The following is a 15,089-nucleotide window of genomic DNA, read 5'->3' as shown; positions in this document are numbered from 1 at the left end:
CGTAGTCGTTCCGCTTCACTTGCAGGCAGAATGGGGAGGTAAAGGTCAGGTCTTCCACCTTGACAGTGTAGATGTCCACCTCCTTTATGAGGCAGGCATTGGTGACCAGCTGCTTTGGGTCCACCACGTCCACCAGGGGCTCCTTGATGGCCACATCCTTGATGCAGGACATGTCGAAGCCATACACATTCTCCCACCAGTGGATCTTGTAATCTTTGTACTGCCGGTCCTCAATGGCTGTCACATACAACGTGGCCCGGTCAGGGAAGATGAGGCCGTCGGGTGCCAGCCACTTGTCGCGGGCGTAGAGCACAGTGTTGAGCATGGACTCGTAGAAGAGACAGTAACCCATCCACTCGCTGATGATGATGTCCACCTTTTCCACTGGCAGCTCCACCTCCTCCACCTTCCCCTTGATGATGGTCACCACGTGGTCTAACTTGTTGGCTTTGACGATCTTCATGGCATAATCAGAGATACTGGAACACTCGATCCCGATGACCTTTCGGGCTCCTGCCTTGGCAGCGAACATGCAGAGGATCCCCGTGCCCGAGCCCACATCCAGCACCACTTTGTCCTTAAAGAGGTGCCGGTTGTGGAACATGGAGTTGCGGTACGTGAGGGTCCGCACTTCATCCTTCAGCATCTCCTTGTGGATGCCGAAGTGGGCATAGGAGTCAAAGTAGTAGTCTTTGGACATCATGTCCTCTGCATTGGGCTTCTCACTGGTTTCCGCAGGGCCACAGGAAACCTCCATGATGCAGTTCGCGGCCTCAGCTGCCGCCATCTTCACCAGCAACTACTCCTCCTCCGGCCGCTGAGACCCCCCCCCTTCCATAGCTAATTTTTTTATGTATATGTTTCAATGATTTTTTTCTTTACAATAAGTTTTGGACAATTTCATTTTTGTGTATCTTGGTATGATTTTATTTAAATGTCTTTGCAAAAGTTTCATTTTTCTTGGAATTGTGGTATTATAAATTGAACTAAATTCAGAAATTTTAAATCTTTAAATATTTATTGCTTACTCCTTTCTACTTTGAGAATTCTAGTTATATGAATATAAGTTTCTTGGTTTTGACACAGTGAACTATTATGACTGATCTGTAAATTCTTCATTTTATTTCGGACAACTTTTATTGTTATATGCATTTATGTTTGTAAATAATTTATTTTCAATTTGCAATCTATTAAAAAATTTAAAAAGGGAATACAAAAAAAAAGACCCTCATCCCTCACAGAGACACCTGATGACTGAAAGACCCCTGAAAGTATCCTTCTGTTCCAGGTGAGGGTAGGTGGGTAATTGGTTGTCATATCACCTGTCCAAGCCTCAATATCTTCATCTCTAAAATGGGTTTAAGAACCCATGCCTACATTATAGGCATGTCCACTTAGCAAGCAGAAAAAATTTTTTTTAAATTTAGAGTGTGGGCTCCTTAATGTGGTAGCAGGAACAACCTGATACACAGTGAGGGCTTAGCAGTGACAGCCATGCTGTTAGGAGTGTGACACTGTGTAGCTAGCTCGAAGAACCCTTGTCTTGGGTGACAGGGTCCTTTTCTGGCACCCAGGAGCATATTTCTGCCTGCTGTGCTCCACCTAGAGTGAGCAAATAGGTGGATTGAGGGTGATGCCAGGGCACACCTGTACATAACTCTTCTTGGCTTACCTCTGTCATCTTTGGAACAGGTAGCAGGGAAGCCCTCTCCAAGGGCTTCGACCTTGCTCAGAAGTTAGATCCAAAGCCTGCACAAGGGTTTGCTCCAGCCAGCAACAGGGAAGTGTGGTGCACCATGGGGGTGGGGTGCCCTCCAGGAGGGGAGCTTGCCCAGCATGACCCACCTGTCTGCTTGGGACAGTGACTTAAAATGACACACTGGCAACTCCTGGAGCTGGCGAAACACCATGGCCCCTGGATCCTTTGCTGGCGGCTCCCTGGTTAGCACACAAGTGGCCCTGGGGCCGAGGGGAGCTCACACTCTAGACGAAATTCAGACTGCAGCACAGCCACTGCACAGGACTTTTGGGGGACACAGTCTCTTTTTATTTACTTTTTTATAATTGAATTCATTGCCAACATTTTTAAAGATGTAGACAACATATTTTAAAATATCTTGAAAAATCAGATCTGGCAACATTGGACCCACCTCCCCTGTGACAGGAACTGCCTGAGAGTGATTAGGCCAGGGTTTATCTGCCTGGCCTCTGTTGGCATCTGACCTGACTCCCCTGGCCTGGTGGGTAACATGGACACAGGCCCCAGTACCCATGGTGGAGTGCAGTGAATAGCTTAGGACAGCTTGATCACTCCAGGGGGCACTGGCCATGTTGGACAACATGTTTTAGTTGTCATACCTTGAGGAGGTGCTCTTGGCCTCTGGTGGGTGGAGGTCAGGGATACTGCTCAGCATCCTACAGTGCACATAGGACTTCCCTCTAACAGATTATCCTGGCCCAAGTGAATAGGGCAGAGGGTAAGAAACTCTGGCTTAGGTCATTACCAAACTGATCTGGAAGGCAGCAATTAATTCCAGCTGTGGAGCTCCAGACCTGCTCCCTGGAGAGAAGCAGTCATACTGGCCGCCAGACACTTGAGGGCTGAGCCAGCTTTCAATTAAGAGACCTACAGAAGGTGTGCCAGGCAAAGGATAGCATGAGCAAAGATCCAGGGGCGCCTGGTGGGGGCCACAGGGTGCGCAGGGAGATGGAGCCTGTGATTCAAGAAATGTGAAGTTTGGGGCCAGGTGGAGTTGGTTTGGAGTTCTGGTTTTACCACTTAATAGCCATGAGGTGTCAGACTTCTCTTGGGCCTAAACCTCAGTAAAAATGGGGATAAAAATGAGTTTATACAGGCATAGCCCAATCTATCCCCACCCCTCCATTTCTATGTCCTGGCCATTCTGAAATAAGGGCTGCTTACCAAATGCTGCCAGCTCTCTCTGGGAGCCCTCTGCACGAAGTTCTTTGCACCTGGAATGACCACTGTGGTGTGTGAATCACACAAGCGGTTATAAGCCCAGCGCCATGATTCCGAGAGCCCACCTTGCTGCATGGTGGTGCAGAGCGGTGCGTAAGAAGCACGTTCGGAGGGCAAGAAAAGAGTGGCGAGTCCTGGAGCCTCTGCTGCATCCCAGCTCCCTTTCCCTTCACTCTGTGGGCCTTCAGTGCCAAGGGTGACCTCTGAGCATGACAGGAACTACATGGCCAGCTTGAAAGACTAAAAAGGAAACAAAACAAAACATACAGAGAGCCAGAAATGGTTGTGCACACCTAGAATCCCAGCATTTTGAAAGGCTGAGACAGAAGGATTACAAATTGGACTTCTAGACCAGTTCTCAAAAACACAAGACAGGGCTGGAGATGTAGCTCAATGTGAGGGCCCTGGGTTCAATGCCCAGGTCCACAATAAATAAATTATATATATGTTTTGGAGACAGGGTCTCACATGTAGTATAGGCTGGCCTTGAATTGGCGGTGATCTTCCTGCCTCAGCCATCATGCTTGGTTCAGCTATCTTTGAGTACTTTTTATGCTAATTTTTTTATTCTAGATTTTTAAACTACCATACAATAATTGTACATACTTTCAAGAAACAATCTGATGTTCTGATATGTGGGTTCTTTGTCCCACGATCAAATCATGGCAGTCAGCATATCCAGCACTTCATACAATTGTCTTTTCCTCTTTCAGTTCTTCACTCACAGTATGCATGGACTCATTCCTCTCAGTATTTTAAAAGTATTTACTAACTTCAGGGTGCTGCGCTGCAAGACTGAGATAATCACATCCTCTAGGTGATTTGCGTGCACGGCAAATTATGAGATACGTTGAAAGCGGAAAATATTTACTCTCTTCACTTCACTTTAGTTCTCTCCTTCCAGTCACTCCTAACTTGGGGGAGTTTATTTACTTTTATGTACGCATGCGCACTTCTAGGGGCGTAGAAATGGTGGCTTAAAGTCCCGCCTCCCAACTCAAGCCATTGGTCATCTCCATCAGCACGTTTTTGATTGGTGGCCGCCGCCAAGCCCCGCTGCCTATCAAAGTTGGCGGGAAAGCGGCTGCGCTTTGGAATGGCTGCAGCTACTGACTCCTCCACCCGCAGCGGCCCGCCTGCTGTGCGGCTGCCGCGGTTGCCACCGCTCAAGGTGCTGGCGGAGCACTTGCGACGCGACGTGGAAGGCGCCCCGGGCTCATGGCGGCTATCGCGAGCGGCAGCCGGCCGTAAACCACTGGACTTGGCGGTCGTATGGATGCAGGGAACCATGGTGGCGGCGGGCGGCGGCGAGGCACGGCTGCGGGACCCGAGCGGGACCTTCTCGGTGTGCGGCCTGGAGCGGGTGCCGCGCGGGCGGCCCTGCCTGGTCCCAGGTAACTCCCGGCCGCTTCCCGCTCGCGGAGGCGAGCAGGGACCCAGCCGAGGGGTTGTCACGCCCGGGCGGCTGGGCCTGCCCATGACTTTAGGCCTTTCCACCACAGGTGACCCCACGCAATCCACAATGGCCGTTGGCGTCACCCACAGACCGGCCTCACTCTTGCCCCTCTGCTAAGCGGGAGGCTTCAAGGGTGTTTCCACCCTGGAAACGGGGTGCTGCCCCGGGCTCAGCGTGAGCCGCGCGGCCCTCGGCTGTGGCGCTGACAGCGCCGCCAATCCTGCATCGGGGCCAGAGCCTGCCGCACAAGCCTCCAAGAGCCGGGCAGCGGGCACCAGCATCTCATCGTCCTCATTCCCTGGCCCCGTGTGAGACACCTGCGCTGCAGGCAGCACCCAGAGAGATAAGGCCTTCTAGGAGGACACCCCGGGAGGGTGGCTGACCCCTGTGCAGACGGGCCACCTCGTGTGCCGGTCGCTGAAGGGTGCTGCTGTGGGTGCGAGGACTCAGCTTAGAAAGCTGAAGAGTCCACAGGGCCTTTATGCTTCCCTTCCCTTGACTTGAACTGAAGTCAAGGTCACTTTATCCCGCCGGCCCTTTCTATTCAGAGTCTTCTAACTACAGGCAGGATAGGTCAGACAGACTTAAGTTTAATTCCTGGCCCCTCACCTCCCCTACTGGTGCCCTCTGGTTCACTTTCTAACCTCTGTGGGTGTGTGCTCCCTCCACAAGAAGGAGCATCAATTCCTGCCCGTTTACAAGGCTTCTCACCAGCGTCACCAGGCTTCAGACACGTGTGACTGTGTTTACAGTCCCCTCCTCTCATCATGGCCACCCTTGTCCTTGGCTGCAGCTCATTCCAGCACAGGATCAGCAATTGACAAGCTGAGGCCTCTTTTCACTCAGCCCGCAAACTAAAAACAGTTTTCATCTCTAAATGACTGAAAAAAGTAATGACATGAGAAGTCTATAAAATTCAAACGTTCATGCCCATAAGTGAAGTCTTATTGAAACATTCATAATATACATACATTATAACTACAGAATTGAGTAGTTAAGCAGAGTCCCTATGCCTTACAAAGCATAGACTTTATAGAAAAAGTTGGCCTTAGTTTTGTCCTCAGACATAATCCATGCTGCTTGGTGTCTCAGCGCCTGGGTAGAGTCCCTTCAAGGTAGGCTTGCGCAGTCCCTCAAGTTGTCTCCCAGCTCTGACGTAAGCCTGGTGCCTAGTAGATACTTTAGTGTTTGGTCACATGGATCCACATGCCCACAGGTAGGGGGCATGTCATATCTCTTGCTAGTTAGTGCCAAGTGTGTTTTATAAACCTAAGTCCTTTCTTCAGGCATGGAATGAACCAGGGAAGTAAGCAGGTCACTGTGACACAAAGACTGTTGTAGGCATGAGCCCAGGGCACTGTGGAAGGACGACTTTTTTTTTTTTCTTTTTTAGGGGTGTTTATGTTGTCACCACATAGAGTCAGGAGAGTGGCAGTTTCAGGGTATATGGAAAGCTTTGGAAAGTCCCACACCACTAAAGTGCATGGTGACTTAGCCACTGCTCACTTCCCAGGCTTCTCAGGCCTGTAGCTGCAGAGCAAGGGAGGGTTGCTTTTGTCCTCATGTACCTCTTTTGGTCTGGCTGGTGTACACTTGGGGGCAGAAAGTGACACAGAGGAGGAACAACTGGTCTGGCTGAGCAGTTAGGTAATGGCTTCCTGGAGAGGACAGCCCTGTTGGTATTATCTGTAGTGACAGCCTCTTCTGGGTCGCACAGAACTGAGAGCACCCTGGGATACAGAATTTCCACTGTTAGAATTGGAACAGTCAGTCACCCTATGTCTGTCTGTGTACAGTGACAGGGGACCCAACCAGTTTCATGTTCCTCCCAACAAGAAGGTTCTGTGGAATCTTAGAGGTAGGGAGTGGCGGTGCACCACTGGGGCCACAGGAAAAAGCAAGTGGGAGGTCCCACCCTGGTGAGCCCTTGTGCTGTTGTACTGGTAGTAGAAGGCCCTGCCTGCCGCAGGGTGACCTTGGTGCTCAAATTGTTGGTGTTCTCTCTCTGGAGCACCTAGCAGTTTCTCTTTAGAGCGGTTGAGTGTTGCAGGTGCAGTCTGGTCAGAAGTTCCCCTGCCCTCCAGCTGCCCTGGTCTGTAGACTGAACCGAAGAACAGTGTCCACTGAGACTGCACAAGGTGGCAAGGTTCTAGTAGGAGCTGCCCCAGGAGCAAGCGTTGCAGGGGCCAGGCAGAGATGGATGGGGAGAAGCAGCAGCTGGAAGGGAGACTACTGGTGCCACTCGCATGGCCAAGACAAGAGAGGAAGGAGGCTTTGGGAAGGGAGCTGCCTCATGACAGGAGTGGGTATGGTGGGATGAATGGGATTAGTTACCATTTATGAGCCTGTTGCCTCTACCTAGCTGTGTGACTTCCAGCAGGTCTCCTGTTCGCCTTTTCTGGACGTGTGTGTGTGTGTGTGTGTGTGTGTGTGTGTGTGTGTTACTGGGGAACCTGTAACACACACATTGAACCCTGGGCCTTCACACTGAGCTACTTCCTCGGCCTTTTTTATCTTTTACTTTAAAACAGGGCCTTGCTAAACCACTTAATTGGTCAGGATGGGCTCCAACCAGCAATTCTCCTGCCTCAGCCTCCCAGTCCCTTTGTTCCTGAGAGTTCCGTCTCTGTTAGCACTTTAGGGCCATCAACAGTATGGCAAGCATGTTTTTAGAACTACTGTATCCTCTGTCCTGAGGAACTGGAGCGAAATCTGGAGGTGGTCTTAGAAAGCCCTAAGTGCATCCTGCCTGGGGTGGAACACCTGAGGGTCAGGGGCAGCTTGCCTGGCTTCCCTCGGGCAAAGTTGGAGCTCACTCAGCCCTGACTTGGAAGTGGGGCGTGCAGAGGCTGGCAGCCTGCCCATCCCTCTTGCTGTGTTTTGGAAATTTTTTTTTTTTTTTTTTTTTACACAATTGCATTTTGTGTGGTTTGAGACTGGCCAAGTTTTGCTTTCAAGGAGAGTCACTTCCCCAGTGGAGTGGGAAGAGGATCATGGTCAATAGCTATTGGATCACCCTTGTGGAAGCCTGATCTTTTGTTGATTTCCTTGTGTGTGTTCAGTGGCGCCTGGGTATAAACGGAGGTGGCAAGGATTGGTCCTGACTGACAGGAACAGTGTAGCACTGTGTGGCAATGTGTTTTGATGCCTGTCCAACTTTTTTGGCAATATTGAGGGAAAACTGGATTTGCTTTCAGCTGACTAGGCGTGGCTTGGCCGAAAAAAAACCTGTCCTGTGCACAGCAACCAATCAGACACTCTGTGGCGTTGAGCAAAGAAAGGAACTAGAGAAACATTTGGAGTTTCTGCCCCTGCTTGGAGTAATCTATCTAATTAAAACTCACTCTGATGTGGGGTTGTCTCCATTCCTTGAGCGTGATAACATTGTGCAAGAGTTCTGTTTAACACATTAAAACCTGAAATCAAAGAAGATACAGATGCCATTTTCCATATTAAATATTAAGCTCATTCATATATGTGTATATTTTATCACTGTCTGCCTTTGTTGAGATATCTACTATCCAAATTTTAATTCAGTCATCTAATTTATTTTTTGTGGCATGAAAGGTTGAACCCAGGGCCTCTGCTATCTCAGACAAGTGCTCTTGAACTGCACCTCCAGCCCTGGAAATCTTTTGGGTCTCTGACTTCCCTCTCTGATCAGGTTCAGCTCTGATGAAGAGGGCCATTTTGTTCCTGTGAATGTGACCACGGGCTTTTCTCCTTTTCCTAGGAAAATACGTGATGGTGATGGGAGTGGTGCAGGCTTGTAACCCGGAGCCCTGTCTTCAGGCTGTGAAGATGACAGATCTTTCTGATAATCCCATCCACGAAAGCATGTGGGAACTGGAAGTAGAAGATTTACACAGGAACATTCCTTAGATGACACTGGAACCGTCCATCCTTAAAAACAACCTTCACTCTGAAATGATCTCAGTTCTGACTGTGTGGATTTCAGGGACATCACTCATGCATATTTTATTGGCATTGTATATTTCTCAAAAGCTCCAAGAGGACTGCTTCTGGATACAGGCACTTTTAAGTGCTAGGAGGCTTCAGTTAACTCAGCCTCCTCTGCCTTTTGCTTTGACTGTGTTTGCTGATGAAAAGCAGATGCTGTGTGGCTTTTTCTTTCCATTTGTGCGTGTTAATTTCTGTCTCTAAAACACACACAAGTCTCATGTTACATTTTCCAGATTTTACAAATGATGATTCTTTTTCCATTATGGCTTCATACAATTCAAAACTTGAATCTCAGTCATTGTCCGTGGTGATTAAAGTGTAGCTATGAGCAGGAAAGCAGACTGGGTGAAAGGGAAGGACGTCAGGGCTCCTGTCCCTCCATAGACAACTTCCTATTCAGTTTGCAAGTTAAATGGCTTAGGGCAGACCCAAGTGACCCCATACCTCTGTGTGTGTGTGTCCGTCTGCAGGATTGACTGAGCCAGAGCTATATCCTCAGCCTTTGAGACAAGATCTCTAAGTCACTAGATTGGCCAGAGGACTGTGCCAGGTACATTCTTTCTGCTTCAGGTACCACGCAAACGTTTAGCATCCATTTCGTTTAGATATCATTCTTCATGGGAGAGGAAAGGCAATTTGAGATGTGTTCAGAATTTCTCTTTGAAATTGAAAAACCAAGATTAAGAACAACTTTCATTGCCAGGGAGATGGCTCGGTAGAAAAAGCGCTTGCCTGGCAAGCGCAAGGGTCTGAGTTCAATCCCCAGTTCCGCAAAAAAAAGAAAAGAAAGAAAGAACAACTTTCATTGTTTTACCTAAGCTTCTGTTTATAACTTTGTCAAAATATAGCAAGGGAGCAGTCTCCTGGTTTAGAGTTTTTACAGCTTTTTTGTATAGGCTCGTACCATCATGACTCAGTCGCTGGCTCAGCATGCCTGAGGGTGGGGCCAGCACAGCATATGGTGCCAGGGTTCCTGATTTTTTTTTGTATTTAGTACAAGGTCTCACTACCCAGATCAGACTCAGTGATCCTCCTGTTTTTCAGCCTCCCAAGTGCTGAGATCATTGTCACAGGCCACCTCGCCCAGTCTCAATTGCTGTCTCAGCATGCCCCACAGGGGTGGGGCTGGCAAGGCAGACAGGAGATCCAAGCCATCCCAGCCTCTCCTAAGCAGGCACTTTAATGTGCTGACCTATCTGTCCGGTCCCCTGCTTCTTTATTACTCGTGCTGTATTTGTCTTTAGATCATAACTACCAAGGAAGTCACTTTATATTCCAGTATTGCAATAAAGTTTTGCCTTGATGATTGATATTGTGCCGCTAATTTCTTTTATCACTAATAAAACTTTAGTGCTTTTTTTAAAAAAAAATAAAGTTTATTTTTAAAACTAGTTTTGGCTTTGTATTGTACACCATACTCTCATCTTCCTTCCCAGCTCGACATATTATTAGTGTTACACATTTGTGACCACTGATGGCCATTTGATGACACTGTTACATGGATATGTTCTTATCAGCCAGAGTTCACACCAGGATTCTTGTGTGTCACATTCTGTGGGTTTTACAAGTGCGTAATGACATGGATCAATCTCATAAAAATCGTCTGTGAGCCCCCCCCATCCATCACTCCCCAGCCACTGATCTATTTCCTGCTTTGCCTTTGCAGAGATTCATACAGCGTATAGTTTTTACAGCCTAGCTGTTTTTACTTAGCATGCAGTTGAAGTTCCTCCATATCTTTTTGTAGCACGATAGCTCTTTTTTTTTTTTTTCCTGTCACCAATGATGAGGTCCCATTATATGTAGATACATAGTTTGTTCACCCAGCCCTCCTATTGAAGGGCATCTTGGTTGATTCTACTCTGAGAAGCATGAAGGGAGCTATTGCACAGTTATGTGTGGCAGAAGTTTTCTCCTTGTCAAGGTAAGTGCCTAGGAGCATCAGTGCTGCTTTGTGGGGCAAGTCTGCAGTTCTTGCTCTAAAAAAGCACCAGTCATCCAAAGACTGGGTGTGTTCCACGTTGCCACCAGCAATATGTGAGTTTGTCTTCATGTGCATTTGTTAATGTTTCAGGGTTTTTTGTGTGTATTTTTCAGACTATCAATGTCTTCTTTTAAATGGGCAAATTGGAGAGTGCATTGTTTTTATTATGATTTGAGCTTGTTGACTGCTGGAAGATTTTTTTAAAAAATATTTGGTACAGGATCTCACTATGTGGTTTGGAGTCATAGTGATCCTCCTGTTTCAGTTTTCCCAATGCTGGGATTACAGGCGTACGCCACTACGCATGGTCTTAGTGGCCAGCTTGGCTCTGCCAGGGCAAGGCCAGCGATGCACGCCTGCAGGGATTGAACCAGGTTCCTTGCACCTGCCTAGGCAGGTGCTTAGACCACTGAGCTATATCCACAGCTCAGGAAGCTTGTTTTGAGCTGCTTTATGTCACAGCATGGAGCTTTTCAAGCAGTGTTGCTGCACTTTATTGCAAGCTTTGGAGCCCTATTGATCTGAATTTAAGCCCTTCATCTGTACCAAATTTGCTGTGTGGCCATGAACAAGTTATCTAACCTCTTTGTCTCTTTGTTCTTCACTTCATTATTTGTAAAATATGTTATACCCAGCTCATAGCGCTGGTATAAGGAATAAGGATGTGTACAGATTAGTTTTATATGGTGCTTGGTATATTGTAGGCACAAAATTATTGTTGCAATAAGTTCTTGCTTGCATCTATCATTGCCCTGGAGTTTGTGTGTGTGTGTGTGTGTGTGTGTGTGTGTGTGTGTGTGTGTAATATTTAGATTAACAGAAAAATTGTAGATAATGCAGAGTTTCTATATTTTTGTATCTACCTTCCCTGGCCATTAATCTTACATTACCATAGTGCATTTGTGCCAGTTAATGAATATGAATATGGAGGCCTTACTAACTCAAATTGATAATTTATTCAGATTTGTTTAGTTCTTTTTTCTAATGTCCATTGTTGTTCCAGGATCCTGTGCAGAACACCGTGTTCTGTTCAGTTGTCATGTCTCCTTAGGCTGTCCCTGATGGGCACAGTTGATGAGTTGCTTTTGATTGCATTGAAAGGTATTGTTGGGCCAGGGAGATAGCTCAATGGAATAAGCACTTGTCTGGCAAGTGCAGGGGCCTGAGTTCAATCACAGGTTCTGGAAAAAAAAAGTATTTTTCTTTTTTTTTTTTTTTTTTTTTTTGGCAGAACCAGGGATTGAACTCAGACCCTTGTGCTTGCCAGGGAAGCGCTTATTCCACTGAGCCATCTCCCCAGCCCTGAAAGGTATTGTTTTTGTGGTGCTGGGGATGGATGCTGGGGCCTTACACCAACTAGACAAGTGCTGACACTGAGCTGTACCTAAAGCCCCAACATGAAGCTTGGTGCAGATCACTAGATCTCTGTTAAAGGGTGCTTAGGACAAAATTCTGTCATGAAACTTGTTTGCTGAACCCTAGAGTGGTGTGTGGCATACTTCCAAGGACCTTGCCCCCCTCACCTGAAACCCACTTTTCTTTGTACTGGAAAGCGGACCCCAGCTACCAAGAACATGCAGACTGTATCCTGCCCAACATGTCCTCTCCTGATGTCTAGAAAATACCTCTTTGAAAAATTATGGCTGGGTTACCATTGTTGCCAGGCAGTAAGTACATCAGGAATATGCAGGGTGGGCTTATGAGGGTGCTGTGTGTCCTATCTGAGAGCCCCCCAAAGGGCCCCTGCCCTCTGCTGGAAGTACACCACCTCAGCTTGTGGTTTGCTTCCCTGAACATGAAGAACTCTCACTCTTTTATCTCCTGTTTCCTCCCTGACATCACCAAATGAAGATGCATCCGAAGGCTCTGAGTTGCTGGTACCAAATCAAAGTCATCAAGCTGCTGCCAGACAGCAAATGACTGAGTGACCAGCTCAGGAGCTGGGGCAGTGCAGCTTCCCTTTTGAAATTAGCTCTTTTCTAAGAACTGAAAATAAGCAACCTAGGCGTGACTTCACTTTTCTTGGAACTGCTTTACATTACAAAAAGAAAAAACCCAAAACCCTCATTTAGCTGGTTTTGATTGCCTGAGTTCCCCAATTGTTCCTGTTGCATGTTCTTGTAAAGCTGAAGATTTACTGCAAAATTCTTCAGCCTCAGGTGAGGCAGGGAGGCAATGAGTGTGTGAAATAATTGTGTCTCGTGGCTTATTTGTGTATGATTGCATAAGTTAGGACAAAAAAACATGGAAGAGCTGCTCTACCATAGAATTATCTTCAGATTTCAAGGGCCACAGCCCTGAGGGCCACCAAATGGGTTAAGGCTGGTATTGCTGTACCTCAGCCATGGTTGCCGTTGTTATGGTCCAGTTACTGAGAAAAAAACAAAACAAAACAAAGTTACTGAGAAGCATTTTGCAAATGGAAGGGGCCAAAAGATGGGTGAAGGGTAGAAGGCAGGGAGGAAAAAGGGAAGAAAAAAAAATTAAATGCAATACATACATGTCCCTGGTCCCCATGATGAATGGAATCACTACACAGCAAACATGCACTAATAGAAAACATTTAGGAACATTGAGAAGCAGCCTGTTATAAGGAAAGGGCAGGAGATGCACAGTGACCTATTTAGCAGATATTTTGGAGCCTGTGCAAAAAAACATCATCAGAGGGCCCCAACTTGCTCAGAGTAAGGGAGACAGCAGTAGTGTCATACCTGCAGTCCAGGGCTTAGCCACCCTTTCCTATCTGACCTTAGGTTGGAGGTCAGTCCATAAAGTGGAAAGAATTCTTCCTCCACAGTATGGTTGCCAGTAGGTTCTTGGGACCTAAATTAGTTGTCCTTTCTGGTAGGCATCTCTGTAAACTGGCATGTGAGTTCTGAAATAGCCCATCTCTCCCTATGACATGACTGTGTCTTCTCTTGGTATCTCTGTCCAGCATAGGTTTCTCCTGGCAGGCAGGCAATGTGTGGGAGACAGAGGAAATAGGAAAGCACGATGCTCTTGGCTTTACTCTTGGCTCACAACAATTTCCAAATGAAAGGAGCCTCTTGAAAAGAAAAAAAGGAAATGAGCTCATCATAGGCCTTTGGGATCAAGCACTCTGTAGTTTACATGGGGCCTGTGAGTGCCCTGAGGTACTGAAAGAATACTTGGAAAAGGGGCTGGGGATACAGTTCAGCGGCATAAGCACCTGCCTGGCAAGCGCAAAGTCCTGAGTTCAATCCCCCTAACAGCCAAAAAAAAAAAAAAAAAAAAGAATATTTGGAAAGACCTACAAGGATGGAGGAAAAGGACTGAGACAACCGAAAGAGGATGTAAGTGGTTCAGGAAGAATCTGAAATGATAGCTCCATGAGAATCACTGAACAATCACAGTCTTGTTGATAAGGGATGCAAATGTAACAGAGTTTTGTGCCAGGGGCTATGCTGGGAACTTCCACCACATGACTACATTTCATTTCCTTTATCTGGAAGATGTGTTTTCCCCTCTTATAGTCATGAAATCCTCAACCGTGGAGATAAAGTCCTTTGTCCCGGGGGATCTAGCCAGCAAGCCACAGGGACTGGTTGAGAAGCAGTAGGTTGTGTCTTCCCTCTCCCTATTACTAGGGCCCCTTTCTGTTGGTGACAAGACCTTTCTTCACTGAGTAGCATGTCCTCAGGGCTGTTCTGGGGGCAGCTGTCTTTACACATGGGTGCTGGCACCCCCTGCTGGTCTGTCCCTGGGCTGCTTGGCTGGCCTGAGCCCTCGGAAATGGGATGACAGCCAGTGACCAGAATGAAAAGCCACAGAATGAAGTAAAGAAACTAAATGAGGCCATGGGAAGTTTTACAGATATCCACCCTGGGAGGTTTGCCAGTCATGGCCAGACCAGGGTAGGGGGCGGGGAGGATGCTGGATTTGGCAACCAGATTAGTTCTTTGGGGCCTGATTTTGAGTCTCAGCCCTACTTATTAACTGGACAATCTTGGATGAGTTGCTTCACTTCACTGAGTCTTCCTTCTGAAGCTAGAGAGGATGATTGTGGTCAGAGAGGTTAAATAACTGTTTAACAGGCTGATAATGAATCCAGGCAGTTCAGTAGGTGTTTAAAGATGTCTCTGTCACCAAGCACAAACTGAGTGTCTGTGCACTAAGGCTCCAGACCCGCAGGGAACAAGACATGTGGTTGTTTCCTGTCCTGCACCACATCTTCTTTGACCCCTCATAAAGCCTTATTTCCCCTGTTTACACCCTGGCTGATTCTCCCATCTCAAAGCGCTTTATTTAGTCACATCTGCAAAGTCAGTTTTGCAACCAACATAATATACACAGGTTTAGAGGACTAGAGTGTGAATATCATTCTATGACAAAGGGGATTCTGCCCACCCTGTCTGCCCTCCAGCCCCCAGGCTGTGTGTTTGTGCAGATACGTTCATCTCACCTAAGGGGCTCAGTGCAACATTGCAACACATCTTCAACTCAAAATCCAAAAGCCTCATCTAATTCTAGCTGGCATGGGGGTGCTCCAGGTGCCATGCATCCTGAGTAGAGTTCCTCCTGTTCATCTGTGGGCCTAGAGAACTCAGGGAACAAGTTGCCTGCCTCCCAAACAGTGGGCAGCAATCTAGAGGTGGTCCATGAATGCCTGTAATCTCAGCGCTGGGGAGGCTGAAAGTGGGAGGATCACTGCGAGTCCAATCTGCATAGTGAGATCCTGTACCAAA

At 47.4% G+C, this 15,089-nt stretch overlaps 1 protein-coding gene and 1 pseudogene across 3 annotated transcripts; one reads left to right on the top strand and one right to left on the bottom strand.

Annotated features, from left to right (window-relative positions):
- Window position 1: 1 nt before the first annotated feature.
- On the bottom strand, window positions 2–809 carry LOC101574457 (annotated as a pseudogene). The gene has a single exon (XR_001117025.2). The product of XR_001117025.2 is annotated as a protein arginine N-methyltransferase 1 pseudogene (transcript).
- A 3,266-nt stretch (window positions 810–4,075) lies between these two features.
- Window positions 4,076–8,940, top strand: Rmi2 (RecQ mediated genome instability 2). Of its 2 annotated transcripts, XM_023711743.1 has the most exons (3): window positions 4,076–4,374; window positions 6,233–6,294; window positions 8,170–8,241. In XM_023711743.1, the coding sequence occupies exons 1-3, from the start codon at window positions 4,077–4,079 to the stop codon at window positions 8,179–8,181; spliced, it is 372 nt and encodes a 123-aa protein (XP_023567511.1). In that variant the 5' UTR covers window position 4,076; the 3' UTR covers window positions 8,182–8,241. The 2 variants fall into 2 exon arrangements, with proteins under 2 accessions (XP_023567511.1, XP_004627810.1); XM_004627753.2 differs by lacking the exon at window positions 6,233–6,294 and having other exon boundaries at window positions 8,170–8,940.
- The last annotated feature ends 6,149 nt before the right edge of the window (window positions 8,941–15,089 follow it).

This window comes from Octodon degus, unplaced genomic scaffold (assembly GCF_000260255.1).
Source record: "Octodon degus isolate 3935 unplaced genomic scaffold, OctDeg1.0 scaffold00021, whole genome shotgun sequence".
Taxonomy (NCBI): Eukaryota; Metazoa; Chordata; class Mammalia; order Rodentia; family Octodontidae; genus Octodon; species Octodon degus.
This window is presented reverse-complemented; position numbering and strand designations above follow the sequence as displayed.

Bases quoted from the DNA above. Each gene is read 5' to 3' on its own strand.
- Rmi2 (XM_004627753.2), top strand. From the start codon at position 4,077: ATGGCTGCAGCTACTGACTCCTCCACCCGCAGCGGCCCGCCTGCTGTG. The intron at 4,375-8,169 runs GTAACTCCCGGC...TCCTTTTCCTAG, and splicing joins GCGGCCCTGCCTGGTCCCAG to GAAAATACGTGATGGTGATG.